The 16464-nt window shown below is 59.4% G+C and overlaps 1 protein-coding gene across 7 annotated transcripts in view; it reads left to right on the forward strand.

Moving 5' to 3' along the window:
* Nucleotides 1-4732: 4732 nt before the first annotated feature.
* ADCYAP1R1 (ADCYAP receptor type I) overlaps nucleotides 4733-16464 on the forward strand; it is a 42401-nt gene continuing 30669 nt past the window's right edge. For 6 of the 7 annotated variants that reach the window (XM_062178872.1, XM_062178867.1, XM_062178866.1 and 3 more), the window contains exons 1-2: nucleotides 4757-4832; nucleotides 6090-6195. In XM_062178872.1, the coding sequence (XP_062034856.1) occupies nucleotides 4782-4832; nucleotides 6090-6195 (157 nt within the window). In that variant the 5' untranslated portion in view covers nucleotides 4757-4781. Of the gene's footprint in view, nucleotides 4833-6089; nucleotides 6196-16464 lie in introns of all 7 variants that reach the window. The other variant, XM_062178871.1, reaches the window with a different exon arrangement.

Consider the following 16464-nt stretch of genomic DNA (forward strand, 5'->3'; position numbering starts at 1 on the left):
GGCTCCCCAGAGGGGACACCTGCCTGTCAGTGCTGACCGAGCCCCCACCCGGGAGAGGCTGCCGGTTTCCAGGGTCGGCACAAAGGCCAGGGGCTGTCCGCTGTAGCCACCACTGCCCGCCCTGCCTGCTAGGTGCTCAGGGAACACAACGCTCTTGTGGCTTCCAGTCCCTCCCCTCTCCTCCCTGTCCCTCCCACCTGTGCCTTCCTTTCCCTTCCCACCTCACTCCTCCCCTGTCTTTCGTTTTCTGCCTTCTCCCTCTCTGCCTGCCCTTGCCTGGGCCCCGGGAGCTCCTCCTGACTCCTCTGGGATAGGAGATGGCCCTGAGCTTGCCTGTGTGGGAGGAGATTCCTCACACGGCACATCTGGGGAGAAGGACCTTGTAGTAGCACCTTGGGGAAGTCTCCCGGACTCTCCTGCCTCTAGCCCTGACCAGTGGAATGAGGCGACACTGCCCACATGCACCTATGTGTCCCAGCCCATGTGCCTTGTGGGGCATGGGTGAGATCATGGCTGGGGGCCCCTCTGGTCACCTGGTTCCTGCCACCCCCTGAGGCAGGGGAAGATTTGAACACCAAAGAGGAGCACCGGTGTCAGCGATCACCCTCGGGATGGCCAGGGCATAGCCCCGTGTACGGCAGACGAGGGCTCCAGGCTGTCCACACCCCGGGCAGGGGCTTCCCTGAGGCAGAAGCCGTTGCCCCAGAGCTGGCCAGGAAGCACAGGGAACCTCAGAGCGGCTCAGGGAAGGCCTGGGCCAGCCGCTGGAGGAGGACAAGTGCCTGTCCTAGAGCCGGGCTGCACTTGGCAGGGCTACTGTAACAGGGCCCTTGTGGGGTTCCAAGCCCTGGGGACCCTCACTGGAAAGGGCGCGTCTCCGAGGCCCCTCCCACTGTGAGATGCAGGACAGAGAGCCCGTGAGTCCCCAGCACTCCCACAGCTGAGTGACAACGCCTCTTCTGGTGCCGTGGCTCACCGGAGGGCACCGCTGCTCTACCAGTTCCCAGCCCGGCTGTCCCGGGTCGTGGGCTGTGGGGCCTGAGGAGGGCGGGCCTTCCTGGGTTGGACGAGGGGGTGGTGTGCCTTTGGGGTCCCCTGAATGCCCCTCCTGTCCAGGTGTCTGTCACTCATCCTGCTCCTACCAGGCAGGCCTGCAGGGCTGTGTGACTTGGGAAGCAGCTCCTCTGGCCTCAGTGTCCCCATCTGCACCGTGGGGAGGTGCCTGTTCCCTTTGGAAATGTTGTGCGTAACCAACTGCTCCTGAGGGCAAGTAGTTACGCGGGCAGGAGTAGCCGAGGGCCTGAGCTGATCTTGCTTTAGCCAGTAACGGAGCAGCAGGGGCACAGGAGAAGTGCGTGCGCTGCCTGCTGTGTGGCCCAGGGGAAGTTGCTTAGCCTGTCTGTGCATCAGTCACCCCTGCTGTAGGTGCTGGCAACTGCTTCGTAGGTTTGGGGCAGCTGAAATGAGTTAATCGTTTATCGTCTGCCGCTTGGGAGCGTTCCTGGTACATCCTGAGTGTCTAACAAATGTTTGCCCTCAGCAAATACAGGTGAAGCAGGCCTGCCACTCCCATGCTGAGTGTGACACAGGCTGGGGGTGCTGGAAGCCTGGGACCAGGAGGAAAGGTAATGACATTAGTTATCGAGTGTGTCCCTCACCCAGTGCCAGGTGTGTGAGCCACTCTACTGCGGTATAAATTTGTTGATGCCCTGGGGTGATGTCTATAGACAGGCCTCACTATTGCTCCCATTTCACGGATGATAAAATACAGGCACGGGAAGGAGGCCACCTGCCCAAGGTCCCCAGGCTAAAACCTAGTGAAAGCATCCCCCAGTCTGCCCCGAGGAATGCCAGGAGGTGGTGTGTGATTGTCCTCGAATGCCAGCTACCCCAGCAGAGCCTGGACCCGAGAGGGAGCGCCTTGGGATTCGGGCTGAGCATGTGATCGTGAGCCACGTCTGCGGCTGGGTCCCCAGACTGCAGCGGCCTGGCCTCCTGGGGAGCCAGCTGCCGAGATTGAGGGAGCCGCACTAGGGGACACATCCCCGAAGGCTGGGTGCTGCCCAGCAGAGATGGTGTGGGGTGGGTGAGGGCAGAGGGGCACCTGGGGGGGCATGGGAGGTGACCCCTGAGGTCCCCAGTAGAGGTGGGTGGACAGGGTGTCCAGGCCTGGGAGCTTGCCGCTCCTGTCTTTGCATCTCGTTGCTGAGGGTGTCCGTGTCCAGTTGGGCAGGGAGTGGACTGCAGTGGGGAGAACAAGAGAGGGCAGCAATGGAGGTCAAGTACCTGGGGTCAGTTCCAGGGGAAGTCCCCAGCCACAGCACCCTGTGTCACTGGGCCTCCTTGCAGTGGTGCTGTTGGGTGAAGTGGCCTGGTGGCCGAGCAGAGGGCTGCTCCAGTCCACAGCTGTGGTTGAGAAGCTACCCTGCTGCCCCATGTGTGATCCACGTGTGGGCATTTGCTTTGTACCCATGCCTGCACCCAGAGCTCAGTGGGCACCTGTGTGATCACCTTTGCTTTATCTGAGTGCCTGTGCAGAATGGGTGCACGTGAGTGTCTTGTTACACAGCTCCACACGCCTGCATGGCACAGTCTCCTGGGCCTTTGTTCTGGGAGTGTGTGTGTGTGTGTGTGTGTGTGTGAGAGAGAGAGAGAGAGAGAGAGAGAGAGAGAGAGAGAGAACCAGAAATCAGCCTGTTCGCAGGACACAAGCTTCTTCTCTGCTCATCCCAGCAGCCAGTGTCCCCTTGGCCGATGGCTCCTCCACGCCAGCCTCCTTGGCTCTAACACAGGTTCAAGGGGAGTCTTTGAGCTTTGAACTTTGAGAGCTTTCAGCAGGATGCTCGGCCTGCAGCTGGGTGGTCCAATCAGGCAGGGGTGATTTTGCAAGCTCTGGTGGGTGACCAGGCTGCCCCCTGGGCTCAGCGGTCAGGGCTGGAGGCCCAAAGAGGGCAGTGCTGCTGCCGTCACGGAGTGTCGCTGAGAGCAGGGGTCGCCACTGTCCTCCCTGGGCCTGAGGTTGTCGCCCTTGAGCTCAGGGCCCTCTGCCTTGTGGGAGTGCTCTCGTCCCTCTGTGGGCCAGGAGAGGTGGCTTCCAGACTCCGTTGAAGTCCCCGGGGCCGGGCAGGTCAGGAGGGCCTTGTCTCTGAGTGGAGGTGACTGAGACCCCTGGAGGCAGCCTGTGGTCACCGGGGGGAGAGCCCCGGGAGTGGGCACAGAGGCCGAATCCTGAGTGTCTGGCAGAGCCTGTGCCTCATGTTGCTCGTGAATGCTGGCACCAGGGCTTCCCAGCCTGCCCAGCGCTCACTGGCCTGTGGGAGGAGGCGGGGCCTGTGCGCCGTGGTCCTGTGGGCTTCCTCTAGCATCTCTCACCGACACCTGTGGCCTCCCTCTGCATCCCTGAGTGAGCCCCGAGCAGGTGGATAAGATCGGGGCTCCCTTTGGTTGAGCCCTCCTGCTGTGGTTTTGTTTCTCCTAGTTTTGGGGGCTTGCTCACTGGGGAAGGAGCCACGGCATGACAGAGAGCGGGGGGTTCTGCCCGCTGCGGTGTGCAGAGGGTTTGCTTCAGCCCCAGGCACCTGTGGGTTAGCAATGCCCTCTTATGGGCTCCTCAGTCTCCTTTGTGGCAATTTAACAATCACCATTTAGAAATGACGCTATAGTATTCCATTGTGCGGTCGGGCCGGAGCCTTTGCAGCAGTGCCCGGTAGAAGGTTGCTCTGCCGCCCCACTTTCCGTGGCTGCCGCTATTTTAAATAATGCTGCGGCGACTCTCCTGGCATGTGCTCCTTTTGGTCCGAGTACAAATGCTTCCCAGATGTGGAGCTGCTGGGGCACAGGGCATAGGGACCGATGATACATTTTAGAAGCAGAGGAGATCCTCCCTGGGGACAAGCTGGGCTCCTGGGGCTTCCTGCATCCTGTGTGGCCCCTTTGGAGCTCCTGCAGCTCTGAGGCCTGAGCACACTGCTCAGCGGTCACTCTGTGTGCCGTGTCACCGCTCACGTGGGGGCGAGGTTGGGCGAGAGGAGGGTGTATTTGTTAGGGTAGCGGGCTAGGCAGCTGGAACGGAGAGGCCCCACAAGAGTGAGATTGTGCGTCTGGCATAGAAAGGTTCGGCCTGGGCAGACAGTCTTGGCTGGAGAGGTGGTTTAGCTGCCTGCGGTCGCTGTGAGTCTGGCTCCTTGCACAGTGTGCTCGTACCCCCCCAGACTCCTGCATGTCTGCATTGGCAGAGCTGGGCGCAGCGCTCGGGAAGGAGGGAAGAGCAGGTGCAGAGGGCACGCCATGCTTCTTGGACCAGTGGTGCGGACGTGGCTCGTGTTGTGGCCACCACATTGCACAGGGACCAGCTTCATCACGTGCCTGCTCCTGAGGGCAAGCGAGACTGGCACCTGTCATTCCAGGCAGGCGTGCACGGGCCAGCCACAGCTTTGTCACTTGGGGAGCGTGATTGGGAGACAGCTCAGGGGCTGCAGAGGGGAGAGCCATTCCAGACCATGCCCAGAGACAAGAAGGGCCAAGCCAGTGTGTGTCCAGGTATTGCTGGTGCCCACACGGGCTGGGTGCCCAGCAGGTGTCTCTGAATCAGGAGACGAAAAGACAGGAGAAAGGCAGGTATGGAGGGCAGTTGCCTTTCGAGGCTCATAGTCAGCTGTAGGTAGGGGCTGGGTAATGATTCACCAGATCCGTGTCTTTCCTTCCTCCCAGACCGCGGGCATCTTGGGGCTGAGCAGTGGCTGCTGGGCGCGGGAGCCCGGCAGTGCTGGTGGAGAAGCACCATGGCCGGCGTCCTGCAGGTCTCCCTGGCTGCGCTCCTCCTGCTGCCTGCGGTAAGAGCCCAGGGCCCTCCCCTACATGACCCCTGAGACTCTGTCCTTGTGCCTGTTGCCACGCTGTCCCCTGGGCTGGTGTCTCCGTCGGCACCGCCATTGTGCCACTTGGTGTGAATCAGAAAATGTGCCCCTTTCTCACCACTCTCACCTGAGTGGACTGAAAGTGGTTACCAAATGTCCAGGTCTGTTATGATGGGGACAGGTGTGTAGTGGCCACCCTGAGAGTTGTGCAGTACACAACCTGCTCAGCTGTATGCAGGGGGTGCTGCTCGGGCAGCCCCATCAGAACTTAGACGCATGTGCTCTGCTCATATCTCTCCCTGAGCCGGAGTGGGATGGGTTCCCGGCTAATGGCCCTCCCACGTGCCCTGGGAGCTCAGACAGCACTGATGGTGCTGTCCTCAGAGCCCTGGGTCTTGCCTCGCAGGGGCCCTTCTTTCTGGGAGCAGTCAGGATTGAACCACATCCCGACGGGGCCGTCGCCAGCCCCAATGCCTGTGACTGCCTGTGCCCTGGCTGACAGCCCCCTCTGGAGCCATCCCTGCCCGGGGTTTTGAGTTAGAGTGCCAGCCTCGGGAGGCAGCTCTTGTGCAGGGAGCATGGGGGCCGTGCGGTTACTTGGCTCTGAGCATGCATCTCCGTCTGCTGCTCACCAGCTGGGCTGGAGTTTCGTGACCTCTCTGAACCTGCTTCCTCTCCCGTAAATAAACCACGGCTACCACCGCAGCTTCGCCTGCAGCTGCTGCGGGCGCGCCTCCCTCCCGAGCCCCAGCGGAGGGGGGGGGGAGGTGGGGAGCACGCTCTCAGCCTGTCCTCGCACTCTCTTGCTTGTTTGCGCCCCTTGCTCTGGGGTGCGGCACTTGCCCTGGGGTGTCTCTCCGACTTCTAAACCATGTGCTTTTCAGCAAGTTACTTAGCACCTCTGTTCTTGAGTTGTCCCATCTGCCAAAATGGGAAATGATAAACCTAGGAGCGACTTCACAGAGCTCTTGGGACACCCAGTGTAGTGCCCACGCTCGCTAAGGTGCTGTGTGTTTGCTCATGTGACAAAGACCCCGAAACCGAGACCCTGGCAGGGAACCCAGTCCGCCTAAGGCCGCAGGCCACGTGTAGAGTGAGAAGAGCTGACAAAGTGGACATCGGGGCTCCTGCTGTCTCTCTGTCACTCTCTTCCTGCGGCCGCTGGCCCCACCCCCAGAACACTGCTCCTCCTGCTTAGACCCCTCCCGCCATCCAGCCCTTGTGTCCCTGCAGGCTGCTGCCATGCACTCTGACTGCATCTTCAAGAAGGAGCAGGCCCTGTGCTTGGAGAAGATCCAGAGGGCCAATTACCTGCTGAGCCTGAACGATTCCTCCCCAGGTAAGATGGGGGAGTGGCGAGGGGCTCCGGGAGACCCAGCAGCCCCAGCACATCCCTTGGGGGCCGGTTCCGCATTCTCCAGCCAGGTGCAGGGGACAGGCCCTGGGCGGTGAGTGACACGGGGGGTTGCCCTCCATGAGGCTGGCCTGCCTTTGTCTGGGTGGCTGGTCTGGGCTGCCTTCTCTGCTCTGGAGCCTGGGCCAATGCTGGTGCCTGGGCTGGGCAGCGGCTGTGAAAAAGCTCGTTAGCAGGCAGCCCAGGCCTGCAGCAGCCGGGACACAGCTGTTGCTGGTGGCTGCGCTGGAGAGCACTTGGTCGCCCCAGGGCAGGCAGTGTGGGGACCCCCCACCACCTTCCTGCTCATCCCATTGGAAGCCAGAGGAGAAGGCTCAGTGTGACAGGCCCCTGGTGCGCTGCTCCTGGGGCTGCTGTGAGCACTGGGGGGTGGGTGGGGGCTACTTCCTCCTTGGGCGGGGTGGGGCCCTCTGTTGCCTCCTCTCTTTTGGTACTGACACACCCCCTGACCCCAAGAACAAGCAGAAGATGCCTGCCGAGGACATTTCACACATCCCAAGGGAGTGGCACCACCCTGGGGAGACCACCTCCCCCAGCCCCGCCCCTCTGACTCCCTCATCCTGTAGGTGGACAGCCAGGGCCTGCAGGGGCAAAGTGCCCTCAGCTTCCTGCCAGAGTCGGAGTCGGAGTGGGGGAGGGGGTGTCAGACGTGGGGCTGGGGCTGTCCTGGGGCGGCTTCAGCGGCAGGACGGGCTCCTTGTTTGCCTGAGGCTGGGGCTCTCTGCCCGGGCCAGAGGGATCCACTTCCCCTCTGGGTGCTCCCAGCTCTTCTGAGCACCATCTGTTTAAAGACTTGATTAATCTGCAGCCCCGTTAAATGGATCGGTCCCTGTGGACCGAGCTCGGCGGCCAGCGGCTGCTCAGCGAATACGAGCTGGTAACGGGGCTTCTCCTGGTCAGCCTGCTCTTCCCCCCCGCTCAGCTCCTACTCAGCCCTAACCAGGGCCCCACCGACTAGGGAAACCAGGCAGGGAGCACCAAAGGGCACACAGGTGGAGGCGGTGGGGAGGCCAGCTGAGATATCTGCCTGGGGGTGAGGGTACAGAGCCCCAAGGACAGTGACTGGCCCTCGCTCCAGGACCTTTGTTCCTGTATCACACGTCCCAGGTGCATTGAGGGTTGAGCAAGGAAAGCATTCAGGAGGGGAGTGAAGAGGGGGCGGGAGGTGGGGCCGGGTCAGCAGGCTGAGCCTTGAGCGGCTGAAACTCGTGCATGCCTGCCATGCCCTGCGCTGAGAGCGAGCCAGGCAGGCTTGCTCCCGGGCATCATGGCAGAAGCGAGAGAGATGGCTGTAGGGAGGGACACTGTCCCGGGAGGAGCAGGCCATGCCGGGTTCGGGGGCGGGAAAGGCCTCGCCCCAAGGCAGGCTGAGGTGTTCTCCTTGGGGAGGATCAGGAGGGATTCCTGGCGAAGGTGCTGTTGAGACCAGAGCCTTGGTTCTCAGGCCTGGCTGAATGGCAGGATCACCAAGGGAACTTTGAGGAAAACACGCAGACTGCGGTCCAGACAGTGAGAGCAGAACTCAGGCCCTCTGAGTCCCTGGAGGGTGTGGAAGCAGCCAGGTGGTTCTGGCGTGAGACTAGGGCTGAGACCCTGAGCAAGGCCCCGGGGTGGCTGAGCATCTGATGGCAGGTGAGAACGCAGCGAGGACACTGGGAGAACATTCTAGGCCAGGAGGCAGGAGCAGGGCGTTTTGGGGCAGTGACGACCCCTGTGTCTGGAACTCAGTGTGGGATGGGTGAGTGGACAGGCAAGGGCCATGGCTGAAGGCCCAGGGTGCAGGTGCAGGCCATGTCCATCTCCCACAGAGGTCACGGTGGAGGGGACAGCAGTGGCCAGGGTGACAGGGAGTGAAGGGTTCTCCAAGAGGTGAGGGAAGAGCCATCCTCTCTAACCCTGTGTGCCCAGACCACGGTCTGCCCGAGCAGAGGGTCTCCCATGTCTTCCCCCTTCCCCTCCCTTGAGCCATACAGTGAGCTCTGCAGGGCAGAGCTGAGAGCAAATTGACCAGAAGCCCAAGGTGGGCATCCGGTGGGGACGAGGAGACTGAGGGCCCAGCCGGACCACCAGGCCCATGACTCTGCCTTGCTCTGGGGCTCCGGAAGCACCAGGGGACCAAGTTCACGGCCAGCATGTTAATTGGCCATCGATTCCCCATGTGCCAGGCGCTGTGCTGGTGCTGTGCTGGTGTTCTTCCACCACGGCAGCCCAGGGGGTTGGGTCTGTCATTAGCCCTATTTTATAGATGAGGAAACGGAGGCACAAGGAGGTCATGCACCTTTTATTTTTTTAAGTATTATTTATTTGAAAAGGAGAATGATGGCGAGAGGAAGAGAGATAAAGACAGAGAGAGAGATCTGCCATTCACTGGTTCACCCCTAAATGCCCTCGGCAGCTGGGGCTGGGTCAGGCTGAAGCCAGCAGCCTGGAACTCCGTCCACTTCTCTCACATCAGTGGCAGTGACCCAAGTGCTTGAGCCGTCATCTCCACCCTTGCAGGCCCATTGGCAGGGAGCAGCCGGGACTTGAACCAGCACTCGGATATGGAATGCACGTGTCCCGAGAGGAGACTTAACCCCGCTGTGCCCAATGCCTGCCCTGGGAGTGTCCTTGCTGGGGCGGTGTTCTCGGGGACCAGATGGGCAGGCAGAAGGGCTGCAGTGCCAGGGAACCCGCGTCTCCTCTGCGCGTGGCCCTGAGCTCTTTTGCTCTGTCCACTGGTCCCTGCTGTCCATCTGGCTTGCCCTGGGGAGCCCAGCCTGGAAGTCTTCCCTGGAGTCAGCAGGGGGGCTGCAGTGTGGTCCCCTCGGGGACCCCACACTCAGGAGGAGGTGATGAGAGAGTCTTGTCGCAGCCGGGCCAGGGCAGGAAAGCCGAGGTTTGCAGGGGATAGGGAAAGCTGGCTCTTTGCTTTCCTGACCCAGTCTCAGAGCCTGCCCTGGGTGCCACATGCCTCAGATCAGGATGGGGAGACCTTAGGGCAGGATGAGCCTCTTATCTGGGCCCCCAGCTGCCCTGAGCCTGAACAAGTACCACGCATGGGGAAGGGGAGGTGACCACAGGGACCCTCCCTCTGGAATTGACTCCTGGTAGGACTCGATGTCCAGCCTGACAGAGGGTTACATTTTCTCTCACACCTGCCTTTTCCTCTCTTGGTGCTTGTGAAAGCCCAGCTGCTGGGACCACCCCCAAGAAACCCCAAGTCAGTGGGTCTTGGATGGAGCCTGTGCATCTGCATTTCTTTCTTTTCTTTTCTTTTTTTTAAATATTTATTAAATATTAATAATACGGAGAGGGAGAAGCAGAGGCAGAGAGAGTGCCTCCCTCCACTGGTTCACTCCCCAAATGGCTGCAACAGCCAGAGCTGGGCCAGGCCAAAGCCAGGAGCCTGGAACTCCATTTGGGTCACCCACGTGGATGGCAGGGCCATCTTCCACTGATTTCCCAGGTGCATTAGCAGGGAGCTGGATAGGAAGTGGAGCAACTGGGGCTTGAACGGTGGCTCTGATGTGGGATGCCACACTGCAAGCTGCAGCTGCACCTGCCGTGCAGAGCGCCGGCCCTTTGCCTCTGCCTTTCTGATAGGCTCCAGGTGGTGCTGCCCATCCGGGGCCCCACTTTGAGGACCTCTGCCTTCGACTGACTTTAGTCCTCCTCCCATCCCCCAGCACTCTGCTCACAGCAAGTCCTCACCGAACAGAATAGAAATACTGGCTGCAAAGTCCATTTCAGCACATGGAGTCATTTCTTACCCTTGTGCTGTGTGCTCACACTGGGGCCCGGTGCCAGCAAGACCCCAGCGTCCCCAGTGGCTTCTCAGAGGAAGGATCCCGGCTTTGTCTCAGTCTCTTCAGCGTCCTGCTCTCACGGGTTTTGAACAATGTAGAAATGGACAGGCTCATTGCCATGACAACGCGAGATTAGCACCTGATTTCGTTCCAGTCGCAGGCTAATAGCTCTGGCATTCTCTCTCAGTGCGACCTGCCTGAGTGGACTCTGTTCCTCCCTCTGCCACAGTGCCCAGCTGCCTGTTGGCTACTTTTTTGTAGAAGACCCGAGGCAGGCACAGATCAGAGAGCATGCGCAGCACTCCCTGCCCCCTCCTGCCGGCCGGCAGCACTGAATTCCACTGCCTGAGTGCCACCGTGGTGAGCTGTGCAGACTGAGCCAGCAGGGCCAGGGGATTAGGGGAGAGACAGATCGAGAGGTGTGGGGGAGCTGTCCAGAATGTGGAGGCCTCTGGGGAATGGGGCCCGCTAGACTTGGCATTGGCTCCTTCCGGGAACGTGCCTTCCTGGCCGCTGTGTCACCAGCCTGTCCTGGTTTCCCTCCTCGTCTTTTTTGCCAAACTCTTCCTCTAAACTCTTCTTCTGCTGGGGCCGGGCCTCCGCTCTCCTCTGATTCACGCTCGTTCACTAGACAGACCATCCAGACCCCAGGCCTACATGGCACCCCTGGGCTGACTGCTCCCAGCCTTCTTCCCCCACCAGTGCTGACTTCTCTCCTGCACTCCAGACTTACCAAACTGCCTGGTCGACAGCTGTCTCCACGTGGATCTGCTCAGCGCTGTCTCATCCCGGGCTGAGCTCTCCATTTCTTTATTATTATTATTATTATTTATTTTTTGACAGGCAGAGTGGACAGTGAGAGAGAGAGACAGAGAGAAAGGTCTTCCTTTTTCCGTTGGTTCACCCTCCAATGGCCGCTGCGGCTGGCGCGCTGCGGCTGGCACACTGCGCTGATCCGTAGCCAGGAGCCAGGTGCTTCTCCTGGTCTCCCTTGCGGGTGCAGGGCCCAAACACTTGGGCCATCCTCCACTGCACTCCTGGGCCATAGCAGAGAGCTGGAATGGAAGAGGGGCAAACGGGACAGAATCCGGCGCCCCGACCGGGACTAGAACCTGGGGTGCCGGCACCGCATGAGCTCTCCATTTCTAACCTGCCTAGTGGTCCATGTACTTCTCACCCAGCCCGTCCCACTGTCCATCATCTGTCATCCATCATCCATCATCCATCAATCACCCACTCATTCATCACCCATCCATGTTTCTGTCCATCCCTCCACCATCCATCATATTTCATCCACCAATTTATTATTCAGCCACTCAGCCATCATCCATCCATCCATCCATCCATCCACTCAAGCCAGGAACTTGGGTGATTCCCTCAGTGCCTTTCTCTAGTCAGGATAGCCTAGAGTATGGTGCAGGAACAAATCAACCTTAAAACCTCAGAGTCAGCACACTAAGATTTCTTGCCTGTGCATGTCATAGGCTAGTGTGGTTAGTGGGGGTGTGAAGGGAGCTGGACTCTGCAGTCATTCAGGGATCCAGGTTCCTTTGATCTTGGAACACTGCCGTCTTCAGCATGTGGCCCCCAAAGGTGTTGCAGAAAGGAAAGAGAGACCGAGGCTTGGAAGCCTGGGAGGGGTGTTTGGTGATCAGTTCAGGACTCCACCCACTTCCCACAGATAAGAAACTCAGTCACGCATGTGATATGGGTGAGTACTGCCATCTCTGTTTTTTTTTTAATATTTTATTTATTTATTTGAGAGGTAGAGTTACAGACAGAGGGAGGAAGAAACATAGAGAAAGGTCTTCTATCTGTCAGTTCACTCCCCAAATGGCCACAATGGCCGGAGCTGAGCCAATCCGAAGCCTGGAGCCAGGAGCTTCTTCTAGGTCTCCCACGCAGGTGCAGGAGCCCAAGCACTTGGGCCAACTTCCACTGCTTTCCCAGGCCATAAGCAGAGATCTAGATTGGAAGAGGGGCAGCCGGGACAAGAACAGGCACCCATATGGGATGCCAGCGTTGCAGGCAGAGGCTTAGCCTGCTACACTGCAGTGCTGCAGTCTCTGGCACACTCACCTGCCATGTCCGGCCAGTTGTCACCTAAGTTAGCCCTGTTGGTCTGCCCCCATGCTCTGTCCTACACAGCTCTCCTCTCCACTTCTGCTCTGGCTCAAAATCAAGCTTTCACTTTTCCCCTGCCCTGTCTTCACCTGACTTCCCACATTTGCTTTGCTATCTGTTCTTTCTTTTCTTTTTTTTATGTCTTTTATTTCTCTGAAAGTCTGAGTTCTCTCATCTACTGATTCACTTCCCAGATGCTCTCCATGGCTGGGGCTGGGCCAGGCTGAAGGCAGGTGCCAGGAACTTGATCCGGGTCTCCTCCATGGGTGCCCTGACCTGCTGCCTGGTGCACATTAGCAGGAAGCTGGAAACGGGAGCAGAGCCAGAACTCAAACCCTGGCCCTGGGATACGGGACGTGGGCAACCCGAGCGGCATCCTAACTGCTTCAGTTCCTGAAATATCCCATTGTCCTTAAGCCACCAAGCCAGGTCGTGTGACTGCTTGTCTTCCAACTCCTCTCATCAGGTGGAGTAATTCTCTGCAGCCCCCTTACGCCCCCGATGCCCCTTCCTAACCCCTGAGACCTGGGAAAGCGGCCCCTGACACGGCTAAAGGGACTTTGCAGATGCAACTTACGTGAGGCTCTCCAGATGGGAAACTGGCCTGGGTTATTTGGGTGGGCCCAGGATGATCACGAGGGTCTTTGTGAAGGAAAGAAGGAAAGAAGGTGGCAGGAAAGTCAGAGAAAGAGAGGGAGTGAGGATAAGTTGCTGTCTTTGAAGAGAGGAAGGGGCCACTAGCCAAGGAATGGGAGCAGCCTGGAACTGGCAGGAAGGCGGGTCCTCCCCAAGATGGCCCAGGAGGACCACAGGGCTGCTGGCTCCTTCGCTTCAGCCCGTGAGACCCTTTTGGGACTTGTGACCGCAGAACCGTATGGTTGTGCCATTTGAAAGCAGCAAGTGTGCAGTATATTTACAGCAGCGACGGGAAACGAGCTCCCTGCCCAGTGCATTCTGCTAGCCTGTAGCATAAAGCCCAAGATCATGAACGTGACCCAGCCTGCGGGCTCTGCAGGGCAGTGAGTGGGTCCCTCTCTCCCCGCTGCGTTACTCAGCAGCCTGACTCATCACCGGCACTCACTGCTTCTCAAATACACGAGTGAATAAGAGGAAGGGAGACAGTGGGAAGAAGAAAGGCGTGAACGGAGGAGGGGAGAAGGAGATGGGCATCTTGACATCTTCCACTCCCAGGGGAGAGCGGGGTGCGGAATCCGTGGGGCTGTGGAAGCTGGGCACATTCTGTGCGAGAGGAAGGAAGCCACATCCCTGTCCTTAATTAGAAACCCCGAGGCGCTCTCAGGAGCTCAGCTCCCACCCTAAGCGGAGGGGAAAGGCCTCCTGGGAGGACTCTGCTCCAAGGTCCCTGAGGCCAGAAGGGGTGGGAGACGAGATTTCCTCTCACCAGGGTTGGGCTGAGAGGAGGTGATGGCAGGAGAAACGTGCACCAGGCCAGCGGGCAGCCGAGGGCTTCCTGTGACCCCAGGGATGTAGCCAGAGGAGCAGGTGGAGAGCTGTGGGCTCCAGGCGCCCTCCCCACCTCCCCCGGCCCGGGTGCTGCCATCAGAACTGAGGAGGGACCATGACAAGGGACATGACTGACGAGGCACAGCTTGAGCGTTCTCAGCCCATGAGGTCGGGGTTGGGGGGTCCTTGGAGGACGCCCCCTGGAAGGCAGCCCTTGCCACTCCCAGCCATCACTGAGGGGTCAGCAGTTCCCAGGGGAATCTCTGGTCCAGGTTTGAGCTCCGGTCAATCAAAGTCAGGAGTAGCCAGAGGCAGGCCGCCTCCGCTCTGCACCCCAGGAAGCGTGAGTCAGGGTGGAGACTGGAGAACAAGGCTGGCGGCTCCTGGTGCAGTCCCTGCTCTTCCCCTCATTCTGCCCTCAAATGTCAATGTCACGGTTTTGTTTTCCCTGCACCTGTGGCCCCAATGCCAGGGTGGTCTGTGGCGTGTGGAGGGTGCTCAGAAAACTGTTGATGAGAGGCTGCGCCTCTGACCTCCAGCCAGGAGCTCCCCCCTCCCCTCCTGCCACCCCTGCTTGGCCCCACTTCCTTCATGCCCCTCCAGCCTCGCCGAGGACCCTGCCCGCTCTATCTAACGTGGCCCCTTGACCCCAGCAACGTCAGCTGGCAGCCGCAGCTGGCTGTGCCAGAGCCTCATGTTCTGCATTAAGGGAGCATCTGTCAGCTGGGACTCCCAGGGCTTGGGCCAGACATGGCCTGGATCCACAGCCATTCCACGGTGCACACGGGCTGTGCTGGCCAAAGACGGGCTGTTGAGTGTCTTTCACGGACCTGATGTCACAGGCAAGGGCGTGCTGGCTGTCCTGCTGTGTGAATAGAGAGGAGCCTGCTGCTGTGAGACCTGGGACATGGCATCGTGCTCAGGGCTTTCAGCCTTGCTTCCAGCTCCCTAGCTGTCATTGCACGAGCAGGCTGCCACTGGCCAGTGTGACTGGAGGTGAATCCAAACAGTGAGGGCTGAATTCTGAGAAACAGGGTTTTCTGCACCCAGAAGCTGCGATTGCTTCCGGTTCCAAACCGTGCCCAGAAGTCATGGGCCCAATAGAGAGACCTTGAGCTTTATCAGGTCTACCCTGACCCTTCCCCTGCTTAGCACCTGCCCTGGTGACTTCCGGGACCTGACGGCTGCTTCCACAGGCTGTGAGCGCACCTGCAGGGCTCCGTGCCGTCTGCACACCTGGGTAGACCTCTCTCAGGGGAATGACTCCCAGGGGTACCTTAGTGAAATAATAAAATTACCGCTGATAACACCGTGAGCGTGCAGGGGGTGGGCCTGGCACTGTTCAGAGAGCTTCCCGTGTGTGAGCTCGTGACTCCTCACGGCAGCCCAGGGAGGTGGGATGCTGGCGGCCACCCACTGTCCCTTACAGGCGCCTCCTCACTTTCACCCTCCTCTGTCTCTGGATTGCATCACTGCCTGCCCCTCCTCGGCACACTCTGTCCATGTGGGGTCCCGGGGCCCCCTCCTCCATGCTCTTCTCACCTCTTGCCCTTTCCCTGGCTGAACTCTCAGCCTGTGGCTTCTACCACTGCCCATGTGCTGGGTGAAGAGTGAGCAGTGGGGCGCTGAGGCCGCAGAGCAGGGGCTGTAGGTGCCATGTTACAGGCCTGAGGGTGCTGAGCACGCCGAGAACTTCTAATTGCTGTGGGTGGAGCGGACAGGGACACCTCAAACAGTTTGTAGAAAATGGCATTAAAAGATAATGCTTATTTTGAAGCAAAAATGTTTAAATCCATGCAAAGGTTTTTTTTCTATACACGTTTTCCATGAACTTTGTGATGATTCTCCTCCTATGACACAATCAAACATTCATAAAAAACATGTCTATTTTCATCTGATTTGAAAATGGAGAGAGAGAGAGAGAGAGAGAGGTATTTTTTCATGTGCTGGTTCACTTCCTAAATGCTTGAAACAGCTAGGGCTGGGCCAGGTTGAAGCCAGGAGCTGGGAACTCCATCTGAGTCTCCCATGTGGGTGGCTGGGACCCAAGTGTCTGAGCCCTCACCTGCTGTCTGCCAGGGCGCACGTTAGCAGGAAGCTGGAATGGAGAGTGGAGCTGGGACTCGGACCCAGGCCCTCCAGTGTGGGATGTGGTGTCTTAATCCCCACTGCAGGAAACTCGCCAAGCTGAGGATTGTGGCTGCGAGAGGCTGTCACAGGGTCTCGGGGAAGGGTGCTGGGCATGCTGGGTAGGTGGTGTGAGGGGTGCGAGAACAGGGTGCAGAGTCCACAGATGCTTGGAGAGAAAGCCCAGCAGGCCTCCGTGTAGAGTGGGACGGAGAAAGAGATGAGGCCGGGGTGACTCCCAGATTCTAGCCAGAGCAAAAACAGGGTGCAGGTTTTCCTAGGAGATACTGCTGGGTTCCAGTGGACTCTGGCAGCCAGCCAGCCATGAGATCAGCCCCCAGGGAGCGGCTGGAGCCCCAGGACAACTCCCCAAGCAATGCTGTTGGGTCCCTGGGTTGGAGAGCTTGTCCCAGCTGAGCACACTGGCTCTGGCAGGGCAGCCACTTGCCCCTGCACTCAGGCAGGTGGGCAGGGCTTGAGCCTGTAAGGGCTGAAATTGTTCCTTGAAGTAGGCAGCCCAGAGGTCACCGGTGCCCTTGATGAGAGAGACCTTTCGGCTTAGAGGGGGGACAGGGACAGAGCTGCGGAGTAGGGGTGGAGCATCCATGGGAATGTGCCAGGGGCGAGTGCAGGGAGGGGCTGATGGGCTGGGGGGCTGTGAGGACAGAGTGCCTGGTGGGCAGAGTGGGCG

Source organism: Lepus europaeus, chromosome 20, assembly GCF_033115175.1.
Source record: "Lepus europaeus isolate LE1 chromosome 20, mLepTim1.pri, whole genome shotgun sequence".
NCBI classification, from domain to species: domain Eukaryota; kingdom Metazoa; phylum Chordata; class Mammalia; order Lagomorpha; family Leporidae; genus Lepus; species Lepus europaeus.